Source organism: Asterias rubens, chromosome 3 (genome assembly GCF_902459465.1).
Source record: "Asterias rubens chromosome 3, eAstRub1.3, whole genome shotgun sequence".
Classification (NCBI taxonomy): Eukaryota; Metazoa; Echinodermata; class Asteroidea; order Forcipulatida; family Asteriidae; genus Asterias; species Asterias rubens.
The window spans coordinates 10,408,904-10,422,927 of NC_047064.1; the positions used below are offsets into that span (position 1 = coordinate 10,408,904).

The 14,024-nt window shown below is 39.4% G+C and overlaps 1 protein-coding gene across 2 annotated transcripts in view; it reads right to left on the bottom strand.

The window, feature by feature from the left end:
* Window positions 1-14,024, bottom strand: part of LOC117288432 — a 19,993-nt gene continuing 5,969 nt past the window's right edge. The window contains exons 4-13 of one of the 2 annotated variants that reach the window (XM_033769290.1): window positions 13,289-13,476; window positions 12,341-12,495; window positions 11,417-11,437; window positions 10,602-10,745; window positions 8,938-9,065; window positions 7,084-7,252; window positions 6,113-6,258; window positions 5,390-5,499; window positions 3,658-3,781; window positions 1-2,650 (exon numbers count right to left, since the gene is read on the bottom strand). In XM_033769290.1, coding sequence (XP_033625181.1) covers window positions 2,400-2,650; window positions 3,658-3,781; window positions 5,390-5,499; window positions 6,113-6,258; window positions 7,084-7,252; window positions 8,938-9,065; window positions 10,602-10,745; window positions 11,417-11,437; window positions 12,341-12,495; window positions 13,289-13,476 — 1,436 coding nt within the window. In that variant the 3' untranslated portion in view covers window positions 1-2,399. The remainder of the gene's footprint in view (window positions 2,651-3,657; window positions 3,782-5,389; window positions 5,500-6,112; window positions 6,259-7,083; window positions 7,253-8,937; window positions 9,066-10,601; window positions 10,746-11,416; window positions 11,438-12,340; window positions 12,496-13,288; window positions 13,477-14,024) is intronic. The other variant, XM_033769291.1, reaches the window with a different exon arrangement.

Genomic DNA, 14,024 nt, shown 5'->3' on the forward strand with positions numbered 1-14,024 from the left:
AAAAAAAAAATATTGCTAAATATGAAAAAGAAAATATACAACAATTTTTTTGTTTATTTAGAAATTTCATTTCAGATTGACATTCCAAGATTCCTAAAGCCACGATATAGGGTTAGTATAAAGTTGGTACACTCAGTCTGTGTTAAAGGCACTGGACACCTTTTCAAATAAAACACATTGATGAGTGTTTGTACACAAACATATTATGAGAAAAGTGATTTCAAATAAATAAAAAAAAATATGCTCAACCCTGCCAGCTGGGCATGCATCGGCATTGCACACTAGACACCTCAAAGAACATATTTCTGCAAACAAATCTTAGTTGTACTCAAGGTCACGCTTTACCTAAATTTTGGAGTTTGGCTCCTGGACTATTGGTAGTGAGGTTTCCTCACTTGGGGTATCCCAACATACGCATAAAACAAAACAAACTGTGAAAGTTTGACTGATGGCTCCTGATACTATATACTCTTTTACCAACACATCGGCATCTTCCACCCTCGTTAGGAGATCTTGCAACTGAACAAAATAGTCTGAGAGCCTATCCCTAGTCCCCTATAATGGGTGCGTTCGTTTAGCTTCCCTGGGTCGACCCCGGTCTGCCCCCGGTGCGTTCGAATAGCTTTGACGTCATTCCAGGGGCTCACCCAGGTCAGCCCCCAGTGCCCTGCTTGTGGAGTGGGTCACTTGGGGGCAGTCACAGAAGTGCAGTTACAACTAGTACCCATCTTCTGTTACTCCACAAGCCTTGGCTTCTGCAGTCACTGTAAACACATCTGCAGGGTCCCAGAGAGAATCCTGTCAGCTATAAGAGGGATGGCACTTCAAATCTCTCTCAGGACAAATTGACAACCTGATAAGCACAATGTTGTCAGCACTACATGTAGCACAAATGTGTTTTGCAACCCACCCTTTTCAGGACAAAAGCAACGCTTTCAGGAGAGTATAACAATCCAAGATTCTAGATTCAAGATTCAAGTTGATGTTGTAATATGCACTAAGTACAAGTTGTCTTACACATTGAATTCCATTCGTGAAACTGTAGTTGGCACACGATGATAATAAAGGACATGTGCAAACATGGCGACCCTCTTGGGAACATCATTACATGGCGAGTCCGTTCCGTTTATACTCTAGAACCCATCAAACCAAATATAACAGTTAACTTTCAACACAATATTACTTACTAAGCAAAGGAGTGACTCTATGATACAGATACATTTCTCTGATGTTGACGCCCTTTATCATTGACTACCTGGCGTGCCGGCCTCTTTAAACTCTCATGTTCAATTTCCCAGCTTGGGACCATGTAGTCTTGCCAGCGAACAAGCAGAGCCTCCGCCTATGAGCAGTTTTACTGACAGACGTCTTGAAATTCCTCAAGGGACTTTCTACTTTTTGAAATGAATTTTTCTAATGCCAAGTCAAAGGAAACTGACCCTGAAGAAGTGTTGCACTTTGAGTCAAAAATGGTGAACTAAATAACAGAAAAACAGAAAAACAATACAAGAAATATACTATAGTAGACCAGATGTATTCAACAATATTATAAATTATATATTGCACACACAGATCCTTATCATTTGTGACCATGGTTCCATACCCGGCTAGGGTCATATGTGAGTAGAGTTGTGCAACCTTTCTCTCATATGCCATGAGGGTTTTTCTCAGGGCCCTCCGGTTTTTCCACTTTCGATCTCAGGCTGTGCTCTGTGTTCACATGGGTCAATGTGGTTGGCTGCTAAAGGAGGCCTTGCATGTCTGCTTCTTGAACACGTTGTAGCCGCGTCCTTCGCAATTCAGCTTCTCAGCTGCTGGTACAGATGACTAGCCTCCAAAATTATTATCATCAGTGACAAACAATAATTCTCTTGGTTGCTATATTTGATCCACCGCTCCACATCTGTACGAGGGCACTGTTAAAAATCTTTGTTTGTAGGGTTGAGTGTGTGTAGGGGGACCATAGATGTTTTACCAACTCAACAAGAACGTCTTGCGCCAAGACTAGCAAACCAGCTACATACATTGCCAGACGGGATCACACTCTCAAGTATACCATATACATGTACATGTACCAGATGCCTCAAACGACCAATACAAATTCTCATTCTTCCCAAAAACAGCTAAGATCTGGAATCATCTACATGTACCCTCTACAGCAGTCTATGCCCCATCCATCTCAGCATTCCAACAGGTTGCCCTGCCAGCAATTAGAGTCCTACGACCTCTGGCTGGCTCTTGGATGCTGTAAACCCAGTCTTGCACAATGTAAATAGTGCACAACCTTTTCATTTCTTTATCTTTTGTTTCTTTATCCAAGTTAAGCTTCCTACGCGAGCTATATAGGGATTATTCTACTCGAGACTCAAGATGCTGAGAAGTTCTACATAGCAAGAAAGTTATTTATATAAGACCAGATAAGAGTACATGATAATGTTCCCTGGATTAGAGGTGGGGTTCGGATCCTTGCCGTCAAACCAACCAAAGTAAGAGATCTTATTCTCTCCGATCACCGTCTGTAAAGTAATATCAAAGACCCAAGGGTCCACCTCCCGCCCATCACACCATCCGTCCCGACCGTACAGCCAGGTACCATGCTCATTAGGCTCAACACCTGTAGGGGTGCGTAGGGCACAACCCAAAGGTGTACCTAGGGGACAAAGGGAACCAAAATGATTGTTAGTATTTTACAGACGTCATACAACATCTAATAGTTTTCAGAAAATTAAGTTGATTTGAAAATGGTTTGAATCATTCCAGACAAAAATTTAGTTTTTCAGTTCAATTCCTCGTCTGTTGCCAGCCAAATAGGAGCAAGCAAACATTCTGCACCCCAAAAAATATATAATAATAATATGTAAGAAGGAAAAGGACGATTTTAATAACTCAATACTTTTTTTTAGTGTGTTTCAGTCTCCTATATGGCACTGAGAAAGAAAAACAAGGGAAGATAATAATACTTTGTTCTTATATAATGCAAATATCCTAGTAGCCTAATGGCTCATTTTGATTCTGGTCCTGTATATAGGGTTCAGTGAGCACAAGCCCATCAGCCGTCTTCACAAAACGATCTCGAGTAAGGTAGAGTACATAACTCGTCCTAACTTAAAGAGGGTTCAATGCGTCCTAACGTCTATGGATTCAGAACTTAACTCGTCCTTAGTCCTAAGATTAATCCTAAGTTAAGAAGAGTTTGGTGAAATCGACAGCAGCAGTCTAGATTTTTCAACTCGAATTCAAAGGCCTGTTTTGAAGGGATTGATGAAGGTCGTGGACACTATTGGTAATTACTCAAAATAATTGATAGCATAAAACCTTACTTGGTAATGAGTAATGGGGAGAGGTTGACAGTATAAAACATTGTGAGAAACGACTCCCTCTGAAGTGACATAGTTTTTGAGAAAGAACTAATTTTCCACGAATTTGATTTTGAGACCTCAGAATTAGATTTTGAGGTCTCGAAATCAAGCGTCTTAAAGCACGCAACTTCATGTTACAAGGATGTTTTTTCTTTCATTATTATCTCGCAACTTCGACGACCAATTGAGCTCAAATTTTCACAGGGTTGTTATTTTATGCATATGTTGAGATACACCAAGTGAGAAGACTGGTCTTTGACAATTACCAAGTGTCCATGTCAGTGTCTTTAAAACCTACCTGCATTATCAAATGTGATATTATTAGGATGTCCATTGACAATGAAATGATGTGATGTAACACAGAATTCTCCGCAGCCGTTATTATCGCTACCATGGCCTGTAATCACTGCATAAACCTGCACCTGAAATCATCAAATTGAAAACAAGGATTAGTTTTAGATCAAATTGAACAAATCAAACAGTTGAATTATTTTATGATATTACTATTTACACTGGAAAAACATAATTAGACAGTAGGCCTACAAAGTTCAAAGTATAGGCTTACATATAGGTTATTTTTGTAGGTTTTTCTATGGGAGTAGTCTGGTTATAAGATAACAGTTGCTATGGCCCTAAATTTGAATTTGAGAAATGTTACTGTCAGATATGTTTCTAAGATTGTGTAATAGACCGTATTGAAAAAAACCCTTGTGCTATGAAAAGTCGGAGGGGGGGGGGGGGGGGTCGGTTTGGTAAGTTACTTTTTGACGGCTAGAACTAAAACTAGCCCGGAAGGTCACATGATTGTTTGAACCACTTTTTGGTTAGAACAATCACGCGACCTTTGTTTTTGTTTTAAAATGCTCAAAAACGGCAAAATTAGATTTTTTTTTTTAGAGACTGTTCTTCTTCATTCCTGGAAGACCATTGAATTCATTTCTTAGTCTATTTTGTAGCACAAATAGCCCAATTCGGCCGGTGTGTCCCTTTATATACAATTATTTTAAGCCTAAGAGGGATAAGTTACAAATTTGCAGAAAAAAGGAGTTGCTGTTTAAAAAGATGAGTCCTGAAAACTGGACAGGCAATTTGATTGACAACAAAAACAGCAGTGTGCCAGTCTGAGTCATGTTCACACATCATCTGCTGAAACAACACCCCTCATTCCTTTTCAATTATGTCATTTATTTGTTTTACGGAAAATGATACAAAGGTACAATAACTAAAACAATCATGATGACACAAACGGACCATCAGCTTTAACAACAAATTTCAAAACAAGTTAGCTTAAATAATATCAGAGGTTGATCCTCTGATGCTACAATTATAAAGAAACAGACAAACGTTGAGGGCATTAAATACACAGAACAATGTTTTGATAGAAAATTTAAAAAAAAGAATATGGATACATCAAATTGAAATTAAAAGGCACAATATTCACATTACAAAATGGAAATAGTATAAAAAGTAAAAGCGCTAGAAGAGATCATGTTTTCGACTTAAAGCTATACGGTCGTTAAGTGCAATTACACTCATAATACTCACATGGAAAATTTACAAATGTTTTTTTAATGTTAGTTGGAAAAAGTAAATGTTTTTCAGAGAAACTGACAGTTCTTTTTTGGCCAACAATTACTTTAAGAGAACACTCTTGAATCACAACCTCAATTTACTTGGAGCTCCAAAATTAACATTTTTACCAATTTTATGAATTCCATACTAACTGCACTATCGACATTAAAGACCTGAGCCTGCTATTTGGATAGAAATTTCCACTTGAAGTCACATTTGTTTTATTTTATTTTTAATTCTTCGGGCAATACAAGAATTATTCAAACAAGCAGAGGCCGTCCAGGGAAACGCAAAAGTTATACAAAACTTTCATTTAAAAAAATGTGCCCTCCCAGACCTTGCTCATAAAAAGAGTAATAATTCATATACTTTACAGTACACATAAATCTAAAATCATAATTTCCTATTATGCACCAGGAGTGATGAATGCCATTATCCTGATTTTGGCTTTAACCCACCTTTTTAATATCCGAAGAAATTGTGAAATAGAATGGTTTATAGTTCTTGTTGTAGTTCTTGTCAAATGTCCCACCTTGGAAGAGCGGAGTGATGTTGAAGGGTTTGACTACTGCAAAAATCAAAGAGATACATTATCATAAATATGGCACAAAAATATAGTTTAACAGACTGATCTTTCAGTGGTGTGTTGTGGTAGAGAGCTCTGTTGTTTCGGATCAGCAAAATGGGTGGGTTCGATTCCCGATCTTGACACTTGTGCCTTTAATAGCAAGGCACCTCATCATTATTGCTTAGCCCTTCAGGTGGGATGTAAAGCTGTTGGTCCTGTGTGTTGTGTAATGCACATAAAAGAACCCAGTTAACTTACCAAAATGGGAAGGGTTTGCCCCAGTGTTTCTGGCATGGTCTGGCAGCAATATGTGCCACTTCAACTTATATCCCTTTCATGGCGTTTGTAAAATTGTTGCTTCATTTCATAAAAAACGCTTGCAACAATCAAGCTCCAACATATTCGATAGATTGCCGCCATAAATGGGCACTTTTTAAGGAGACATGTGGGTTATAAATGTACACTATTATAAATATGACACTTATTAATATTCTTAAGAATTGAGGTTGAACAAAGAAATATTGACTAGGGTGGGAATTGAACCAAAAACCTCCGGATTTACGTGCCGGCACTCTACCAACTAAGCTACCTAGCCCTACGTTGGCTTCCATACCTGCTGCTGAATCTACTGAGAAGCGTAAATTGAGGGATGGCTTCCAGGCTTTGGCCCATGCTACAGTCTTCATGGTGAGTGTACAGCTGCTAGATGTCAGGCCTGGCAGTAGAGGTGTCACATCGGTTAACCAACGACCAATACGCCTAAGTTGGTAAGAACACAGAATGGAACAGAATTATTAACTCTAGTGAACCCTCGTTATAACAAGGTGACAGGGACTGGCCAAATACCTCTTTGTAACAGGAACGTTGTTATAAGAGGACAGCAAAACAATGAAACACACAGCAGAAATAAGATTTTTGGACTTTAGAATATTCTCTTACTAAGCGGAACCTCTTTCAAAACATTGCTCTTTCTAATGAAGGTTTGACAGTATTGAATTCCTAAGAACGGCTTTAAGGAAGCTTTGATGATGTTGCCCCAAGCCCGGTTCATACTTCATGCAAATGCGAATGCGAAGCGAATTTGACGCGAATTTGACGTCACAACCCTCCATTCACATATTATTCCCAAGTGAGAAGAGCAGAGTTGAACTGCTGCGAATTATTCGTTGCGAATTTGTGACGTCAACACTCGCTTCGCATTTGCAGGAAGTATGAACCGGGCTTAACAAAGACAGTTCTTCATTCTCAACCAGTCTACATTTAGAGGATGCAATAAAACATGCAAAACTCTTCTGCAGCATGCAGCGACAGTCTTATAAACAGTTGTCAAAGTTTCTGCAATTGGTGGTGGACTTGTCATCAGGCCACATATATGATACTGATGAGGGAGGGCGCGGCGTGCACTTGTAGAATTATAACTGGGTGAGAGGTCATAATTCCATGCACAGCCACGGACCTGCTTTGATCATGACAGCACCCCCCCCCCAACTCGGACTTCTGTCTGAACAATGAGATGATTATGACTTAGATCGAGAGTGCATCTGTAATGGTACTGTTTAAACTTTTCAAATTGACACCCCTCACCTTCTGAATGGAGTTATCCACCTGCCTAGTTCCATGCCACATAATTGGGATGTTTCATTACAGCAGAGGTAGAGTTGCACCGTGTGATCCCAGGGTGGGCATTCCTCGTCCCTTGTGCCCGGGCAGGATAGGGATGCATCTAGCTCAAACTTGTTATACTTGGCCATTTCTATAGAAAGAGAGTGGGAAAAAAGAGGGATAGGGAAAAGACATGATTTTTATGTAACAATCAAAAACTTACTTCGATTTTAAAGACACTGGACACTATTGGAAATTGTCAAAGACCGGTCTTCTCACTTGGTGTACCTCAACATATGCATAAAACAACAAACCTGTGAAAATTTGAGCTCAATTGGTTGTAAAAGTTGCGAGATAATAATAAAAGAAAAAAAACACCCTTGTCACACAAAGTTGTGTGCTTTTAGATGGTTGATTTCGGGACCTCAAATTCTAAATCTGAGGTCTCAAAATCAAATTCGTGGAACAATACTTCTTTCTCAAAAACTATGTCTCTTCAGAGGGAGCCGTTTCTCACAATCAACATCTCCCCATTACTCTTCACCAAGTAAGGTCTTATGCGAATAATTATTTGAGTAATTACCAATAGTGTCCACTGCCTTTAAAAGAACAAATGACATAATAAATAAAGTCAGTTGGTTCTGTTTGGTTTCAAGATGAAGGTTTCTACAAAGTAACAAAAACAGAATTGTTCAAACAAAGTTTTAAAAAAATGAAGCACACCAATCTAGTAATGTTTATAAAATTATAAAGACCACAGGCCTGATATTTATTTAAAGGCAGCATTAATTTTCAAAATATGTGCCTAGGTCATAAACAGTTTCTGGTTACCGACTTGCTTCCACGCTAGCGTTGTTTTCAAAATGTCAGAAACTTCTTTCTGATCCAAAGGTCACTAACACGCCCTTTGATGCAGCTACCGACCATACTGAATAAGGGGTGTCGTGGCCGAGCGGATAAGAGCACCTAACTCAAGCTCTGGTGCTTCTGTTCGGCAGAGTGTGGGTTTGAGTATCGGTCGTGATACTCTATGTCCCTGTGCAAGACACTTAACTATAATGGGAGACTTTCTGGGACGATAGAGGGCAGCAGACTTACCGGGTAAATCCATTGTTCTCAGAATTATGCGCATGTTCAGAACTACGTAAACAATGGAAATTTACCCGGTATGTCTGCTGCCGCCTAGCGTTGGAAAGTCTCCTATTGCTTCTCTCCACCCAGGGGTAAATGGGTACCTGTAAGGGCAGATATGGTTCTTGTGACTAGTTTAGCTGAGACGGCATATTTGGCAGCACAGGCTGTATACGCCCCAGGGAGCTGAGATGATTTAATGAATGAATGAAGGCCCAGTGACCAGGGGTAATAATGTTGGAAGCACTTTGAGATGCCCTTCGGGTGTGAAAAGCACTACCCTTAAGGGTCCTGCGCCTTGTCCGCCGGGCGTCTTATCCGCAGGAAAATATGGTATATAAAAACTTTTTTATATTATTATTGTAGTCAAACTTGTAGGACATTTCGGTTTTCATCATTTAATATCGAAGTCTTATATAGCATAAGTATCATCCAAACAAGGTACTCAAGGGGCTAAAGTATAAACAAACTTTCAGAAAGATCTGGGTTATTGAAGTGATGAATTCTGAAACCCAATTATGTAGCACCTTTGGCACATTTAGCAGCCACAGCCATGAACACATGGGCGAACTTCTTCTCTTTTCAATAAGTGCACTTTTTCCCCCCTTTTTCTTTTACATGCGTTACACAACACAGAAGGTGGAAGCAATGGTTAAGTGTCTTGCTTAAGGACACAAGTGTCACGGCTGGGGTTTATTAACTGACCATCATTTGATGGTAGCTTGATGGTAGCTACGATCCCGTCCTCTCCTTGCATGATGGAATTATTGATGACTGGCACTATGAGAGCTTCACTCGACAGGTTATGCAGCAAGGATGACTTGAAGTTGAACCTGTCACAAATTATTCAAAATAATAAATACATTCATTAATATCAGAGCCATTTATTTGCTAGAATGGCATCTGTATCACGGTCTGTGTGCAACAGAATGCATCCAGTGTTAATAATAATAAACACTAAGTAGTAGTTCAAAAGCAGGAAAGTTCTTTTCAGAACTGAGAAGTCTCCCGAACAATCCAATAAATCTACTCCGCGGTAGTAGAATAAAGAAAGACAGTTCTCTAAAGAACAAACTCTACCTGGCAAGTAGATACACACATGGTGTTACCACAAACCAAATAATTTGTTATGCCTCGAGTTATATGTCAATAAAATCATAACAATAATAATAATCGGTTTGTATATATTCAGTTATCACACAAGCACGTGTGTAATACACATTAATATAGTGCTGGAGGGAAGGTGAAACATGATAAAAGATACATCTAAAACCAAACAATAAGAGTTCCATCAAAATGCATACAATACAGCCTCAAAATCCATAAATGTATCACATAATAGATACACCGTAACATTACAGAAACCAATTTATGAAAAGCAGACACCCTAACCTTTATACAAGGGGGAAAAAAACACTGTTATACAAGTATAACAAAGAAAGCAAAATCTGGCAATGTATATTGTACACAAAAATAATCAACAAAAAATGTATACACACTAAATGCACTTGCATTACACAACACTTTGGATCTTTACGATTCAACCAAAGGATGAAGCACAGTCTTGCCAAAAGCACCACGACAGGGACTCTAACCCACACTCTACTGATCAGAAACACCAAAGCCCAAGTCAAGTTCGCTTGACCGCTCAACCACGACACAAATGGCCGCCACAATTTATATCTTTGTTCTCAGCATCTACACAAAGTGCAAAGTTCCAGCGATTACCGGCCGTGGGTTACGGTCCAGAGACAGCCGAGTCACACTCTGAACAAAGAGGGCATCCATACAAGTTTTTGGAGAAAACAATAAAGCCCAGTGCCCAAAACAACAATCTCTGTGTCTTAATACTAATAATAATAATAATAGTTGTTTTTTATATAGCATTTTATACAACCAAAGGGCGTCTCAAAAGCCATATTAGGGACTTTTCGTTTTCGACGACGGATGGCTGCGACGGTAAAGATGACATTTGGCGTCATCTGCGCATGCGTCGGCTTTGAGGACGGTCGTCCCTCAGTTTCTACGACAGTACTTGGGATGAATCTTCGTTGTGCTGAAAGCGACAACGTTTAGCTGAACAACCGTCGCAGAACCATCCGTCGTCGAAAACGAAAAGTCCCTATTATTACCCCTGGTCACTGGGCCTGAAATCGTTTCTTTTAAAAACACCACAGCTCCCTGGGGAGTATACAGCGCTTGTTGCCAAATATGTAGCACACTAAGCTAATCAATCACAAGGACCATCTCTTATTATTATTCTTGAACATTGCTAAATAAATTCTTCATAAACCTATCTACCCGGGAGAAGATAGTACCTCAGCATGCAATGTCTCAAATCCCAAAAGTCTCAACAGTTTGATATTTACCACTGAGCTTGCCAGTTGAAGAACTTGAACGATGGGTAGAGTAACCAACCCATCTCAGCAAGGAGCCCTTCTCCATCAATCCCAAAGTAAAATGTGTTCGTAGGTGTGGTCTGGAAGGATACCGACAACTTGGTTGTCTTTAACCTGGTTTGGGAGAGCAGATGAAAAGGGGCATGCTTAAATGGCTAAGGATGTTACTTTGTTTAAAGATACTTGTGTGTTTAAGACAAACATTAAACCACTCTTACACGATCACCGTATCCTTGTGCACAAGACCTTAGTATAGTACAGTCATTATAAGTGAGTAGACATACATGTAATCAGTTTAATGGCCAAATTAAGAATGAGGCCACGAAATAACCCACAGCAGTTACCGTGGAGCCCTTTGCTTTTGCTGTAGTGCCCTTTGCAATGTTCAAATACAAATTTACATTTTGCTCTTTACCAGAAGAAAATTGCTGTGCCCCTTCAGGAACAAAATTCACAAAAGCTTAGTTAACATTACACTGAAGAAGAAGCTGGAGTATTTTGGGCATATTAAAAGGAGAGACGGGGGAAATCTTCAGAAGCAGTGCATTGAAGGGTGTGTGGCTGGTCGTGCTGGAAGAGGAAGACCGAAGTTAGGTGGATTAACAACATTCGTGCACCATAAAGACAGACAATGCAGTAAGAGCTAACGACAACAGCTCTGGACAGGGAAGGGAGGCTTGGAGAGAGATTTCGGACCACCACAGCATGGTGAACGCCGTAATGGACTTAAAGGCACTGAACACTATTGGTAATTACTCAAAATAAATGTTACCATAAAAACTTACTTGGTATCGAGCAATGGAGAGCTGTTGATAGTATAAAAAAAAACATGTTGAGAAACGGCTCCCTCTGAAGTGACATAAGTCCTCATAAGTCATTTCTCGGTAAAATACTTGAATTCATTTTGTATCTCACGTATGAGGCCTCGAAATCACTCATATGAAAGCACACAACTTTGTGTGACAAGGGTATGTTTTCTTCCATTATTATCTTGCAACTTTGACAACCAAATGAGTTCAAATTTTCACAGGTTTGTTATTTTATGCATATGTCGAGATACACCAAGTGAGAAGACTGGTCTTTGACAATTACCAATCGTGTCCAGTAGGCCTGGGCGAATTATTCGAATAGGTTTTCCTGTCCATAACCGCGAATACCTTTTCTTAACCGGATATCCGCAATGGGCGCGAGTACCTTTTTATAAACCGGATAGTTCTGTAATTACAACCAAGTAACCGGATATTCTTTAATATCATCCGCAGACGTCGAGCAACAACTGATAGGAATGTTTTGTCTGAATCCTTAAGAAACTTCTATTAAGACAACATAAAACAGCATAAATTAAGTGTTTAACTATGCTTACCTCCGTGAAGAGTTAAAACAATGACATTTCTGACGTAATTTGTTCAAAGATTACCAAAGTTTTCCTTCACGTAGAGTCAATTACGATGAAAAGAATTAGCAAATCGCCATCTTTAAATTAGATCCGGTTATTTTTATGAATGAACCGAGTGACACTGTCTAAAACCAATATCAATCCGCCCATAAGGTCTCATTCACAAACGAACAGCGCCCTCTAGCGGCGAAAAAAACTATTCGAATATCCGGTTAATTTCGGATAGTTGGCCAGCGGTAACCGAATACCAAAATTTCACTATTCGCCCAGCACTACTGTCCAGTGTCTTTAAAAGAGAGATGACATTACTGACCTGTCTAGTAACTGTTGGCTGTAGGGTACCATGGTAGCTGGTATCTCTGGAGGGTGATCACACTCGTCCCCATTGCAGTTCATATCCTGCACAGGTTGATCTGGGTTGGCATACACAATAACAGCACTAGCCCCAGACGACCCCATTGTGGAGATCTACAACAAAGTGTCAGGGTTGGTTATTGTTTCATGGCCTAGTGTTTACAAATGAGCCACCAAGCCTGGATTTCCTGCAGGCACGATTTGTACACAGCTCAATGGAAGAAAGCATAAAATCTTGTATTTTATGGAGATTGCACTGTCTAATATTTAACAATTTTTTGATATAATGAAAGGGGGGCACATCTCAAAACTTGTCAGCTGTTACTTTTAAAACTCTTGGATTTATGTTGAAACTTTGACACGAAATGTAATCTTTCCATATGAAAAGAAAGGCCCAAGGCTCTTAACTTTTTACAAAACGTATTAATGTGCTTTACATTAGTGCCCAGACCTTCATTTTAAAGGAGCACGATCTCGCTCGCGTTCCTTAATGTTTTCGAAGGAGAGCAAAAAAAAACTGCTCCTTACAAATTTAACAAGAGCATTTTCAAAACCCTAAAATTAGAGGCTTGAATCTTGGAGTTGGCAGTGACAACATTTAAAGTGCACACAATTTTTGTTTGTTTTTTCCCTTGGAAAACTTGGGTTTTGTTGCATACCAAATCACTCTCCTTATTCACTTTCTTGATTTAAGGAGAGCGGTGTACAGACTACAGCTCTCCACCCATTTATTAAAATGAAGGCCTGAGTGCCCTGGTCATTGGGCCAATAGCATTCCTGTAATCTTTCTCAGCTCTCTTGGGGGTACACATAAATAACATATCAAAATAAGCATTAAAATTGGTATGTTGTTGATGTAGTTGTGAGTCAGTGTGTCGTGAAGAAATCTGTTCACTTAGCGACTTACCTTTTTCGAGAAGCTGCATCCATCAGCCGATACCACAGCGATCGTCGCATTAACACTGGCATCTTGCTGACAACCGTCTCCAGAGAGCGCTACAGGCGTTGATTTATTACCAAATCCAGCTGGGGAGGGCAGCCAGTCATATCTCGCATCAAGACGCTTCATGATTAACGGCTGATTCCAGGACAGATCTACTTCAGAAATAAAATAGTGGTTAATTTTTGCATCAGGGATAAAGAATATAATTTGTATTTGCCCTAACATTGATGCCTATTACACACTGCAAACTCCCCCCCCCACGAGTTCTGTGAAAAAAACCTCACAAAGAAATTTATGTGAGTGGGATATGAACCTACAACATCCATAGATTAACATGTCGGCACTCTACCAATTGAGATGTCTAACACAAATGTTGGCAGTTTCCCTATCTTTGTTAATATTATGTTTGTTCAACCTGTTACTGCCGTTTAGCCAGGGATCACACTAAAGTTTATGTTACAACAGCAGGAAAGAGGATATGTGACTTTTTATTAAAATAATTAAAAAATACAGCACAACAAAAACTAACCAAGATTTTTGTTTAATAATTTGGGTTGAACAAGAGAAATTTCCTAGAGAGGTTTATTAATCCCACTCCGTTATATTCGTCTTTGTTCAACTCAAACTATTATTACAAACAATAACTCAGGGAAGTGATAGGCTGTTGAAAAAAAAACCTATGAGCACAAAGCGTGAAAGC